Source organism: Martes martes (genome assembly GCF_963455335.1).
Source record: "Martes martes genome assembly, chromosome: X".
NCBI lineage: Eukaryota > Metazoa > Chordata > Mammalia > Carnivora > Mustelidae > Martes > Martes martes.
This window is the reverse complement of record NC_137897.1, coordinates 30,094,953-30,109,967: the sequence shown is the minus strand read 5'-3', so window position 1 is coordinate 30,109,967 and position 15,015 is coordinate 30,094,953. Positions and strand designations below refer to the sequence as shown.

General features: G+C 38.9%; 1 protein-coding gene across 1 annotated transcript in view; it reads right to left on the bottom strand.

Moving 5' to 3' along the window:
• The window catches only part of CFAP47 (cilia and flagella associated protein 47), a gene marked incomplete at its 5' end in the record, with an annotated part of 422,483 nt that overhangs the window by 384,832 nt on the left and 22,636 nt on the right, over positions 1–15,015 (bottom strand). Inside the window, 2 exons of the mRNA XM_080795480.1 lie at positions 10,730–10,965; positions 14,306–14,433. Coding sequence (XP_080651606.1) covers positions 10,730–10,965; positions 14,306–14,433 — 364 coding nt within the window. The remainder of the gene's footprint in view (positions 1–10,729; positions 10,966–14,305; positions 14,434–15,015) is intronic.

Genomic DNA, 15,015 nt, shown 5'->3' with positions numbered 1-15,015 from the left:
CATTAATCATCATACTCAACATCACTAATCATCTGGGAAATGCAAATCAAAACCACAATGAAGTATCACAGCGCACCTGTCAAAATGGCTATTATCAAAAAGACAAGAAATATAAAGTGTTTAGCAATAAGAACAAAACCTTCCAATTTTTAACAACATGGATATCCTTTGAAGGCATTATGCTAAGTTAAATAAGTCAGACACAGAAAGACAAATACCATACAAACTCACTTATATGTGGAATCTAAAAAAAAAAAAAAGTTCATATATACACAGTATAGACTGGTGGTAGCAAGGACAAGGGGAGGCAGATGGGTGAAATGGATGAAGGGGGTCAAAAGGTACAAATTTCCGGTTACAAAATAAATAAGTCATGAGGACACAATGTACAGCATTGTGACTATAGTTAATAATACTATATCACATATTTGAAAGTTGCTACAAGAGTAAATTTTTTTTTTAAGATTTTATTTATTTATTTGACAGAGAGAGATCACAAGTAGGCAGAGAGGCAGCAGAGAGAGAGGGGGAAGCAGGCTCCCCACTGAGCAGAGAGACTAATGTGGGGCTCAATCCTAGGACCCTGGGATCATGATCTGAGCCGAAGGCAGAGGCTTAACCCACTGAGCCACCCAGGCGCCCCTACAAGAGTAAATCTTAAGAGTTCCTATCATGAGAAAAAAAACTATAACTATGTATAGTGATAGATATTAAACAGACTTATTATGGTGATAATTTTCCAATATATACAAATACCATTACATTGTATCCCTGAAACTAATGCTATAAATTAATTATATCTCAATAAAAAAAGAATTAGAAAAGGTATGAAAACATTTCACAGGGGTGCCTGGGTGGCTCAGAGTTAAGCCTCTGCCTTCAGCTCAGGTCATGGTCTCCGGGTCCGGGGACTGAGCCCCACATTAGGCTCTCTGCTCGGTGGGGAGCCTGCTTCCCCCTCTCTCTCTGCCTGCCTCTTTGCCTACTCTTGAACGCTCTCAGTGTGTTAAATAAAAATCTAAAAAAAAAAAAAGAAAGAAAACATCTCACCAAATAGAGACTATCAATAAAGTATAGAAATTGTTAAAAAGAACAAAGAGAAGGAAATATGGAAAACTCACAAATATGTAAAAATTAAACAATATACTTCTAAGTAACCAATGGGTCAAAGAAACCTCAAGGGAAATTGGAGAATACCCTGAGATGAAGGAAAACTATAACACAACATACCAAAACTCATGAAATACAGCAAAAGCTGTGATTAAAGTAAATTTAGGGGCGCCTGGGTGGCTCAGTCAGTTAAGCATCTGTCTTTGGCTCAGGTCAACATCCCAGTGCCCTGGGATCAAGTCCCACATCAGGGTCCATGCTCAGTGGGGAGTCGGCTTCTCCCTCTGTACCCACCCCCCCAATTGTGCTACACCTGCTCGGGTTCTTTCTCTCTCTCTCTCTCTCTCTCTCTCTCTCTGTCAAAAATAAATGATTTTTTTTAAGTTTAAAAAAAAGAAGTAAATTTAAAAGGTCTTTAAAGCATAAACGAAATTTCTACCTTAGAAGAAAAAAGAAGAACAAAGTAAGCCCAAACTGAAGAGAAGAAAAGGAATAAAGAGAAAAGCAGGAATACATGAAATATAGAACTGAAAGCAATTGAGACAATCTACAAATCTGGAACTGTCTTTGAAATGATCAACAGTAATGGAAAATCATTAGCTAGACTCACCAAGCAAAAAACAAAAAGAAAGAGAGTAAGACCATTTGCTACAATTGAGAATGAAAGAGAGACTATCACTATCAACAATAAAAAGTGAGGGAACAGGGTGCCTGGATGGCTCAGCCAATGAAGCATCTGCCTTCAGCTTAGGTCCTGATCCTCCTGGGATCCAGCCCTGCATTAGGCTCCCTGCTTAGCGGGGAGCGTGCTTTTCCCTCTCCCTCTGCCTGCTGCTACCCCTGCTTGTGCTCTCTCCCTCTGTCAAATTAATAAATAAAATATATTTTTTTTAAACTGAGGGAACATTCAAATAAAAAGCTTCTGCACAATGAAGGAAACAATCAAGAAAATTAAAAGACAACCCACTAAATAGGAGAAGCTATGTGCAAATGATATATCTGATAAAGGGTTAGTATCTAAAATATGTGAAGAACTTATACAACCCATCACTCAAAAAAAAAAAAATAATCCAATTAAAAATGGGCAGAAAGGGGCGCCTGCATGGCTCAGTTATTAAGCATCTGCCTTTGGCTCAGGTCATGATCTCAAGAGTCCTAGGATCAAGCCCCGTATCAGGCTCCCTGCTTGCTTGGCTCAATGCCTGCTTCTCCTTCTCCCACTCCCTCTGCTTGTGTTCCCTCTCTTGCTGTGTCTCTCTCTGAAAATAAATAAATAAAATCTTAAAAAAAAAAATGGGCAGAAGACATGAACAGACATTTTTCCAAAGAAAACATACAGATGGCCAACAGACATTTGAAAAGATACTCAACACCACTGATCATCAGGGAAATACAAACCAAAAATCACAATAAGATATCACCTCACACCTATCAGAATGGCTAAAATCAGTAACACAAGAAATAAGTGTAGGCAAGGATATACAGAGAAAGGGATCCTCTTGCACCATTGGTAGCAATGCAAACTGGTACAGCCACTGTGGGAAACAGTATGGAGGTTCCTCAAAAAATCAAAAATAGGGGCACGGTGGCTTAGCTGAATAAGCAGTTGCCTTCAGCTCAGGTCATGATCCCAGAGTCCTGGAATCAAGCCCCACATCATGCTCCTTGTTCAGCTGGGAGTCTGCTTCTCCCTCTCCCTCCGCCCACCACTCCCCTGACTGTGCATTCTCTCTTTCTCTCAATCTCTCTGTCAAATAAACAAAAATAAAATGTTTGTTTAAAGAAAGTTAAAAATAGAACGACCCTCCCTGTGATCCAGTAATTGCACTACTGGATATTTACCCAGAGAATACAAAAACACTAATTAAAAAGGATATATACATTTCTATGTTTATTGCAGCATTATTCATTATAGCCAAATTATGGAAGCAGTCCAAGTGTCCATCAATATGTGAATGGGTAAAGATGCCATACACACACACACACACACACACACCCCATATATATACACATGCTATATACACACACACACACAGGAATATTACTGAGACATTATAAAGAATGAAATCTTACCATTTGCAACAACATGGATGGAGCTAGAGAGTATAATGCTCAGCAAAATAAGTCAGTCAGAGAAAGACAAATATCACATGATTTTACTTATGGAATTTAAGAAACAAGTGAGCAAAGGAAAAAAGAGAGAGACAAATGAAGAAACAGACATTTAACTACAGAGAACAAACCGATGGTAATCAGAGGGGAGGAGGGTGGCGGGGTGGGTGAAACAGGTGATGGGAAGTAAGGAGTGCACTTATCATGATGAGCACTGAGTAGTGTATAGAAATGCTGAATCACTGTATTGTACATCTGGAACTAATATAACACTGTACACTAACTATACTGGAATCAAAATTTAAAAACTTAATAAAGAAAAAAACTATTTAAATAAAATAAAATGCATGTGAACAAAGTAGTTGATTTCCATAAACAGAAAACCAAAAATTGACATACATACACAAAACAAAGTATGAGGTAATATGATGAACAGGTATATGCCAACAAATTAGATAACCTAGATGATATGGACACATTCTTAGACAGTTGCAAACTTCTAAAATTGTTTCTAGAAGAAATAAAAAATCTGAAAAGCCCTGGGTTAACAAGAGATTGATTAGAAATCAAAAACCTTCAGATAATGAAAAGCCCAGAACATGATGGCTTTGATGGTGAATCTTATCAAATCTTTTTTTATCAAACATTTAAAGAAGAATTAGCACCAGTCCTTCACAAACTATTCCAAAAACTGAAGAGAACACTTTCCAACTTATTCTATGACAGCAGCTTTACTCAGTCAAAACCAAAGACATTTAAGAAAAGAAAACTAGGGGTCAATGTTCCTAATGAATATATATGCAAAATTCCTTAACCAAATATTATCAAACTGAACCCAGAAATATGTACAAAGGATTTTCACTCTGTACATCAGGGAATTATCCCAGGTTTAACATCAGAATATCACTCAAGGTAATACACCATCTTAATAAAGGGCAAAAAACATATTACCACTGTAATAGACACAGAAAAAGTACTTGAGAAAATACATTTTCACAGTAAAAACACCGAAAACACTTGATGTAGAAGAGAACTTCCCCATGTTTATAAATGCAATCTATGAAACACCCACAACTAACATCATACTTAATGATGAAACTTAGATTAGGAAGAAGAAAAATATACTCTCATCACCTCTATTTAATACCATAGTAGAGGTTCTAGGCAACACAATGATGTAAGAAAAAAGAAATAAAATTCATCCAAATTGGAAAGGAAGGTATAAAATGGTCTCTATTCACAGATAACATTAATCTTATATCCCAAAGAACCCACTGAAAATCATCAGAATAAATGATTTTAAGGTTACAGGATACAAGGTCAATATATAAAAAAATGCATTTCTATATACTATCAGTAAATGATACAAAAATTAATTTAAGAATACAATTTCATTTACACAGCAACAAAAAGAATAGTCTATTAGGAATATATTTTTAAAAGAATGGCAAGACATGTATACTACAAACTACTAATCACCATTGAAAGAAAATTTTTTTTAAAGATTTTATTTATTTATTTGACAGACAGAGATCACGGGTAGGCAGAGAGGCAGGCAGAGAGTGAGAGGGAAGCAGGCTCCCGCTGAGCAGAGAGCCAGATGCAGGGCTTGATTCCAGGACCCTGAGATCATGACCTGAGCTGAAGGCAGAGGCTTTAACCCACTGAGCCACCCAGGCACCCCACCACTGAAAGAAATTTAAAAAGACAAAAATAAATGGAAAGCTATCCAGTTTTCATAAATTGCAAGATTTAATATTAAGATGGAAATACAAATATAATAAATAAATAATATAATAAATAAATATAATATATTATATTATTATATATAATATATATAATATGTATAATATATATAATATGTATATTAATATAATATATTATATATAATATATAATATATATAATATATAATATATAATATAATATATATAATATATAATATATATATAATATATATAATATATATAAATATATAATATATATAATTATATATAAAATATAATAAATAAATATAAATCAAAGAGATTTATAGATTCAACACAATTCCTATCAAAATCCCAGCTGCTGGGCTGTTTTGTTGCTGTTTTTGTTTTTATAGAACTTAGTAAGCTAATTCTAAAACTCATATGAATTTTCAAGGGTCTCAAATTGGTCAAAAACTTCCTTAAAAAGATCAAATCTGAAGGACTCACATTTCCCAATTTCAAAAATTACTACAGCACTAATCAGTACACTGTGATACTGGCACAAAGATAAGCACAGATAAATAAAAAAGAATTGAGTCCATAAACTCTTACATTTACAATCAAGTATTTTGTCAGTAAGTATGCCAAGATTCCAAGATAACTGGACATCTATATGTAAAAGAATGAATCTGGACATCTAAAAAACAATATAAATCTTAAAATGGATAATATATTTTAAATGTATAAGCTAAATTTCCTAGAGGAAAACAGGAACAAATCTTAATGACCTTGGATACTGTATAACTACTAAGACATGATACTAAAAGTACAAGTGACAAAAGGGGAGAAAAAGATACATTGGACTTAATCAAAAGTTTAAAACTTTTTTATTTCAAAGGACAAAAAAGATTTTATTTATTTATTTGACAGACAGAGATCACAAGTAGGCAGAGAGGCAGGCAGAGAGAGAGGGGGAAGCAGGCTCCCCGCTCAGCAGAGAGCCCGATGTGGGGCTTGATCCCAGGACCCCGGGATGATGACCTGAGCTGAAGGCAGAGGCTTTAACCCACTGAGCCACCCAGGTGCCCCACCACTGGCATTTTGATAAGGATTGTAATAAACCTGTAAATCACTTTGGGTAGTACAGGCATTTAAAAATATTAATTCTCCCTAACCATGAACACAGGATGGTTTTCTCTTTATTTGTGCCTTCTTTAATTCCTTTCATCAATGTTTCACAATTTTCAGTGTATAAGTCTTTTGTCTCTTTGGTTAAGTTTATTCCTAAGTATTTTACTCTTTTTGTTCCTAATTTAAACACAAAAGATTCTGAATAGCCCATGCAATTTTGAGCAAAAAGAACAAAGCTGGAGGCATCACACTTCCCGATTTCAAACTATATTACAAAGCTACAGTTACCAAAACACGACGGTATCGGCATGAAAAAGACATATAAACATATGAACAGAATAGACAGCCCACAAATATATCTGTGCCTTTATAATCAACTAGACTGCAACAAGAATGCCAAGAACACACAATAGAAAAAAGACAGTCTCTTTAATAAATTGTGCTGGAAAAACTGGATATCCACATGCAGAAGAATAACGGAATTTTATTCAGCCTTAAGAAAGAAGGAATTCCTGACATCTGTGACAACATGGATGTACTTAGAGAACGTTATATTAAGTGAAATAAGCCAGACACAGAAAGAGAAATACTGCATTATCTTACCTACATGCAGAATCTAAAACAGTTAAACAAACAGAAGAGTAGAAGGTGGTTGCTAGGGGTGGGAAGGAACGGGAAATAGGAAGATGTTAGTCAAAGGGCACAAAGTTTCAGTTCTCCAAAATGAGTAAGTTCTGGAAATGGTGACTATAGTTAACAATACTGTATTGTACACTTGAAATTTGATAAGATGGTAGGTCTTAAGTGTCCTCACCATTAAAAGGACATTATAACAATGTGATAACAATATAACTATAGCAGCATTATTCATAAGAGCCAAAAGATGGAAACAACTCAAACGTCCATCAACCCATGAATGGATAAACAAAAGGTAGGCTATCCATACAATGAAATACAATCTGGCCATGAAAAGGAATGAGGTAGTGACACATACTTCCAACACTGACACAGCTTGAAAATATAATGCTGAATCAAAGAAACCAAACACAGAGTCCTCATATTTTATGATGATATGTCAAGAACAGGGAAATTTAGACATAGAAAAGAGATTAGTGGCTGCCACAGGCTGAGGAATAAGAAGAGGGAGTGACTGCTAATGGACACAGAGCTTCTTCCTGGGGTGATGAGAATGTTGTAGAATAAGTGCTAATGGTTCCACAATTCTGTGAATATACTAAATAGTACTGAATTATACTCTTTGAATGTGTGAATTTTATATGAGAATTCTAGTTCAATAAGCTAGTACTAAAAAGAACAATCTCATCTCACTTTCAAATAATATGTCACTTCTAACAGACGATTTGACCAGCCTGTGTAAGCCACAGGTCTCCAGCAAACCCCCCACACTTCCCACATTCACTTTTTATTAATCTGAAAGTTATTAGAGCTTGAGAAACCCAGAAACACAGAGGGTTAAAAATGACACTTGGAACTTAGCTATCAGACACATTTTGAAAGAGGTCCATGTCGCTGGAGAAAATAAACTGAGTTGGTAGATTTAAGAGGACTGAACTAAAGAAAGTCTAGGAAGCGGTTAAAAAGCACACGTTTTCCATAATGTAGTTAACATCAGTTGTTATTCTATAAAGGCTGATTAAATCTATCCAAATTTGGGGGGACGGAAGTGAGTCATTCTAATGAAGCAGGAAGAGTTATAAATATGAGCTGCATGCATTTAAACATGTGTACAATAGTTCCTGATTGCAATTGGGAGAAAGCTTCCATCAATAACTTTATGAGCCATATCACAATGCAGTGAAGAAAAGATGGTAACATAAGAACCTGAGGTGAAACTGAAAGCATTCACGCTTGCTACTGTTTAGAGCAAGGCTCCAAACTTTTTCTGTAAATGGCCAGACAGTAAATATTTTCTGCTTTATGGGCCATATAACTGTAAAAATTAATAAAGGGAAACCCCACTAAAATGGAATCGGGAGGCCAGGAGGAGCGCTCACGCCCTGCCAGTAGACTTCAATTACAAGAAGAAACATGGCTTGGAAAGAATCATCTGATACAGGTCCCAACCAGAAAATATGTACACACTGCATCTCCTGTAAGAAATCGACCACCCCAGCAACCCAGTCAACAACAAACAGGCATCACCCTGAACTCCTGCTCTTCTTCAGTGGGTTTTCCTTCAAAATAACCACTCCCAACTTCCTTCTCCTTCTCCTAAAATAACGTTCCTCTCTTTGGTTGCTGGACAAGCCTATGATTTTTTCCATAGCTTGTTTGTCCCGAATTACAGTTCTCTGCTATTCTCAAGTAAATCCAGTTTTGCTGGTAAAATAACTATCTTATTTTTTGTTGTTGTTATTGTTTATTTGACAGAGAGAAACACAGCAACAGAAGGAACACAAGCAGGGGGAGTGGGAGAGGGAGAAGCAGGCTTCCTGCTGGGCAGAGAGCCCAACATGGGGCTTGATCCCAGGGCCCTGGGATCATGACCTGAGCCGAAGGCATACGCTTAACGAATGAGCCACCCAGGCGTCCCATAAAATAACTCTTTTTTTTTTCTTAAAGAATGTATTTATTTATTTGAGAGAGAGAGCATGAGAGGGGGAAGGGTCAGAGGAAGAAGCTCAGTGGAGAGCCCCAGGTGGGACTTGATCCTCGGATTCCAGAATCATGACCTGAGCCAAAGGCAGACACTTAACTGACTGAGCCACCCAGGTGTCCCTTTAACTATCTTATTTTTAATCAACACAGCTCTCTCACAACCATTCAGCTTTGCCTTTGTAGCATGAACACAACCATAGACAACAGACAATAAGAGCAGCTACATTCCAACAGTAGTTTACTTTAAAAAAACGGGCAGCAGGCCAGATTTGGCCTGTGCAGCATAGTCAGCCAACCCTGGTTTAGAGGGCAAGTACAAAAGTTATGTGAGTAGTGAGAAAGACAGAAGCTGGCCTGGGACTCACAGGCATTCCTCAGACTTCAACTTGCCTGCTGCACACCATCAGTTGGAGGCCTAGGCCAGTTAAGAACAACTAGTTTCAAATTTGAAAATTCTGCTCAACTTTCAAGGTCTGTTTCATGTTACTATCATAGGCAGACCTAGCTACCTGGCTGGAAGTAAAAACAGTCCTCTGGGTTTCACTATCATCTTCTTAGAGATCTCTTTCAACACATTCTGCATTCTTCTTAAACCATAGCTGTTGGTATGTATGTCTTACACTTCCTTAGTACATAAAAAAATTCTTACTGGGCGGAGCATTGGAGGAAAGGAGGCATCGCTGTCTGCACAGGCAGACCAGGAACCGGTTGCCCTAGGCCAAGGCAGAGGGCGACGCAGGCTGTGTCCCGCCGGGCTGCCACCACCACCAAGCGGCCTCCACAGTCTACACGCTGCCAGCGGGGCTCCAGGAGGCGGCGGAAGTGAGTCTACCGCAGGCGCAGCCGCAGCCGCAGCCGCAGCCGCAGCAAGGAGCTGCGCGGTGCCACCTGCGCCCCAGTTCCGCCCCGCTTGGCCACCAGCACCGCCCACGCGGAACCGCCCCCTCCTCCTCCCGCCCGGCCCAGTGACTGAGCAAGGGGATGGTGGGGCTTCTGTGGTGGGGTATGTCACTGCTGTACCAGTGGAGTCACTCCAGGACCACAAGCCCCCGTGCTGAGACCCGAGCCTGTGCCAGGACCCGTTGTCCTCCCTACACTCAGACACCTGCTAACCCTATCTGCTGGCCTATCTGATGAAGACAAAACTCCTGCTGCGAGCGTACCCTACACCCGCCACGCCTCACTATGCCCGTGACACATAATGCCCGCGACCATGGCTGCAGGATGCCCTTCCATCAGCCACTAAGAGTTGGGGGGCAAGGGGCATGCCCTTAGGCAAAAGGCTGAGAAACTCACCCCTCAGCAAGTAATTAAGACTATGGCGACAATTTTCCCCCATACCACCTCACCTCACAGGAGGGCCAGGCCTGGGCCCCTCAGAGGCCAAACTGCCAACCCTCTCCCTTCTGTCATGGGTTAAATATAGCATGGGGCTACAGCCTGTGCCGGTGAGGCACCGGACTTCTGCTTGTCCCACATGTGTATATCCCAGCTTGGCTGATCTTCAGCCTAGGGGTGAGTCCCAAAGCATCTTGCACTTCCTTCAGCATCTCTGAGGTTGGGGCAAGTGCCTGGTTCCTACCTCCTTTTCACTTTTTGCAGCTATGGGCAACTACTGGCTCAGGGGCATTCCTCCTCTGGTTGCTGGGTGCCACTGTCCTAGACAAAGCCTTCAGGACCTATTCCAGCACCCACTCAAGACAGGGAGGGCTAAGGCTCCATGTTAGATAGTTAAATTTAGAGTCCTGCCTCCTGGAGCAACAATAAATAAATACTCTCTGAGCTCCCCCCACCCCCCCAACAAAAAAAATCCTTGGAAGCAATAACTATGTTTTGTCCTTCTTTACATTCCCTTCAGTGTCAAATGCTTTTCCTGGCACATGAAAGGCACTTAACAAATAATTACAGATACTGTGTAAGTACCAACACTAAAGCATTCACATCAAGGCCACAGAAGAGATACAATTTATAATACCGGTGGAACAAAATGAAGTTTTTAATCCTCTGCATGTCATTTTAGCAAATTTTAAAATATTTGAAGCATGTAAAAGCATCAAATAATTATCTTACCTGGATACATCCTTCATCAATCTTGCCCCTTTCAGGATCAATTTTAAAATGTGCAGTTTTTTGAAAGCGGTACATCACAGGAAGTGAGTTGGATCGATTTTGCATAATACACAGAAGCTCTGAATGTTCACCCATGAAACATGGTGCAAAATTAAGGACCTTTCCTGGATCAAACTGTAGTAAGACAGGAAGTCCCGTGCCTGTCAGTGCTAATTCCACTTTCTGAAATCGATCACCTGTAAAAGCAATAATAGCTCTTTAACATAAAAAGTGTTGGGAATCCAGCATATTATTTGCTCAGTCCAAATAGTGTCATTGAAAGACCTGATGAGACATGGGTAGCTCATTCAATCTTCATTCAACAAAATTACTAACTGCCTTCTCTATGCCAAGTACTCTTCTAGGCTGTGGGGATACAGCAGTGAATAAAATAGACACTGTTTCTGCTCTCATGGACTTTATATTCTAGGGAGGTGATGCTGACAATAAAATAAGGAAATATATAGCATTTCAGACAGGATAAGTGCTATGGGGAAAAGTAATGTTGGGTGAAGGGGAGCACAATTTGTCAGCCGAACATATGCCTCTTTGGCATAAGGATTTTTTTTTTTTTTAAGATTTTATTTATTTATTTGTCAGAGAGAGAGAGAGAGCAGAAGCAGAGGGGAGTGGCAGGCAGAGGGAGAAGGATGCAGGGACTCAATCCCAGGACCCTGGGATCATGACCTGAGCTGAAGGTGGACACTTAATGGACTGAGCCACCCAGGCATCCCTGGCATAAGGATCATTTTAAGCTGACTATTGTTATGTAATAGCAGACTCAGGAAAAGCTCTGGAAACTACCAGGAAGAAACTCTCATCAAAGAAGGCAGATAAGTAAGTCTGTATAACAACCATACTCTCCCTTACTGTGAACTGAAAACCTCCCATAACTTGCTGCCACACCCCAATATCTTTTGTCTGTAGCTGGAGATGGAATTTAAAGTGATGGTTCCAGCCACTTTGGGGAGTTACTCAGTTTTCCTGGGTCTCTCCCATGTATAGAGGAGGTACACATGTTATTAAACTTGTTTGCTTTGTTTTCCCTCTTAATCTGTCTTTTCTTTTCTTTTCTTTCTTTTTTTTTTTTTTTAAATTTTATTCATTCGTGAGAGAGAGCGAGAAAGAAAGCGGGGAGAGGAAGAAGCAGGCTTCCCACTGAGCAGGGAGTCTGAAGTGGGGCTGGATCCTAGGACTCTGGAATCATGACCTGAGCCAAAGACAGACACTTAACCAACTGAGCCACCCAGGTGCCCCCACTTCTTAAGTTGTCTTTTAAGGGAGGTCTCAACCAAGACCTTAGAGAGGCAGAGGGAAAATTATTTTTCCTCTCCTACAAGGGTAAGACAGTTACAATATCTTGGAACTGTTCTTTCATGTGGGAAAGTCCAAAACTGTTTCTCTTGATAGGGAGATATTTGAGCAAAAATATGAAAAACTTAGGGGGCGCCTGGGTGGCTCAGTGGATTAAGCCTCTGCCTCTGGCTTGGGTCATGATCTCAGGGTCCTGGGATGGAGTTCCGCATCGGGCTCTCTGCTCAACAGGGAGCCTGCTTCCCCCTCTCTCTCTGTGTGCCTCTCTGCCTACTTGTGATCTCTCTCTCTCTCTGTTAAATAAATAAATAAAATCTTAAAAAAAAAAATATATATATATATATATATGTATATGTATATATATATGGGAACTCAGGAAGAAAATCATGTGAAAATCCAGGAAAAGTGTATTCCAGACAGAAGAGCAAGAAGAGCAAATACAAAGACTCTAAGGTAGGAATTTCCTTGGCACGTTCCAAAAACCCTAAGGAACCAAATATGGCTAAGTAAGAGTAGTAGAAGAAGGGTGAGAAAGGGTCCGATTTTACATATAGTTTTAAGAGGAGATTCAACAAAATTTGCTGATGGATTGGATATGAAATAGGAAATTGAACACATGATAAATGTTGAAGCTAAGGTCTTGAGCCTGAGCAACAGAAGTGATAGAATTGCCATTTCTTGAGACAGGAAAGACAGGTTATGGGGAAACCAGGAGGGTTTTTCTGGACGTGTTAAGTTTGAGATGCCTAATAGATATCCAAGTGGAAATGTATGCTAGGTCACTTAATATATTTACAAGTTTAGAGTGAAGACGAAAGAGGAAGTCTTGGAGGTTTGAGGTGAGGGAAGGTAAGGTGTGTGATACTGATCTCATACTGTGAGAAAGTGAAGGAAAGGAGGAATGCAGTAGAAATGTCAGCCATCTTAAAGGACCCACTTGGGGTTAGTGATTATAGATTAAAAAGTGAAATAATAGATTATAGATTAAAAAGTGAAATAATAGATTAAAAAGTGAAAAAGTGAAACAAAAAAACCATGGTTTTGTGCTTTTACCCAGCACAATTAGCTTCCTAGTTGCAGACCTAGAGTAGGCTAAGAGTTGAATTTAATCAGATTAGAGGTTTGCCACTCAGTCACTATGGGATATGGGCCAAGAAACAAGTGTACATGGAAAAGGGTCATTAAAATAATGGACAGAGGAATATAAGCTGGGCAATAACATAAATGTGAAGTTTTGGAGACACTAGAGAGAAGGTAGGAACTATAAACTATAGTTTTGTGCATTTCTTCACTGAGGCTCTTGCTAGCCAACCCTGGACTTTAAATTACCTTTAAGGCAAACCTACCATCTCCTTCTCTGGCCATTCAAAAGCAGATTAACTTGAAAGACTCAAACAAATCTTCTGTCCCTGACAGGCACACAGAGCTCAAATCACAAACCATAATACAAATAGTAGCAGAGCACTCATTTTCTGTCCTAGGGAAAGGGTGCAAGCCTGCTCAATGGTATCACTCATCCTGATACAGAAATCTTTTTGACCCTTGACTTGCCACGCCCCATCTTTCCAAATCCAGTCCCTTACCTGTCTCTATCTTTATTTTCTGTTTGATCTGTCTGGCTAAGCTGAACTCCAAGTCCTGTTCCATTTTTCCTCACTATAACCCATCTAATACTATCTGAGAATATTAAAAAGCACACTGCGTCTTGACACGCGGCCTGCGAGGCATATTGTCCTTATCAACACCCTATAAGAGGATATTATACCCTTTCTATTAGGGCTCCAGTTCTAGGTCTTGTCCTTTGACTGTTTCTGTATGTAGATTCTAAGAGCTAAAGGTCTGGTAGAGATGAAATGGGTTGGTTTGTTCCCATCTTAATCTCTAAGAGAAAACATAGGCTTAAAAGGGAAAAGAAGACAGCTTGGTTTTTTATTTTCTTTTTTCATTCTTTAATTCTAGATCATCATGTTTACCTACTGTCATTTAAAAATAATGAAGTCACCTAAATTCTAACTTGTAAAATTTTTATGTAAATGATTCTGAGGGTTGACTTCTTTCTTAACATGCCACAAAAGACATTTTTAAGGTCTCTTGAATGTTTGCATTTTTGTTCTATTCAATAATTATACATGTTTATTAAATTGCCTCTACAAATATGATCCCCAAACTTTTAAATAATTTAAACGGCTGTACATTTGATGCTTATGTTCATTTCATACTTACTTTTCATGGTTTTACTGTTATCATCCCTCAAAAATCCATCTTTACTTCCCACAGACTCAAATCTCAAAAAGAGAGCATAGTCCTGCCTATGTGAAGGATCATTATTCTTTTTACCATCAATCATTAGCCTGTAAAAAATTACAATCAATTATTTTGAAAGCAAAGATGATATACTCTATTACCTCTCAATAGGAATCAACCCAATCCTTAAATCTACGCGAACAGATGAAAGTTCAGGAATAAAAATATAATTGTGACCCATTTTCCAAAATTATTGCCCAGATATAGAGACTTGCCAAAAGAAGGCCACAAAATGTAAAGATTCAGAAAAACGGGTTCATGACAACATTTGCAAGACAAAAGTAATTTAAAAATACTAAGTTGTCAAGGTCCAGCTCCACTGTCACTTTCTATGTAAAGGATTTTCTTTCCAGGCCAAGTTCATTGCTAGTTAAGGGCTCTGTTCAATTCTCTCCAATAGTCCTTTTTACCTCTGAGTGTAACTGCAAACCTATGTTCCATACCTGTCACCTCCTGTAGACTAAGCACTTATTGCTACCCACATTCATGATATTCTTGAGGAGAACAAGCAATTTGGAGAACAAGATTTGACAACAGCCGAATCTTGTCAAAGGAGAAAAGGAAAGGGAAGATGGGAAAAGGGAAGAAGGAACAACATCAGAGATGGGTTATCTCTAGACCTGTAGATT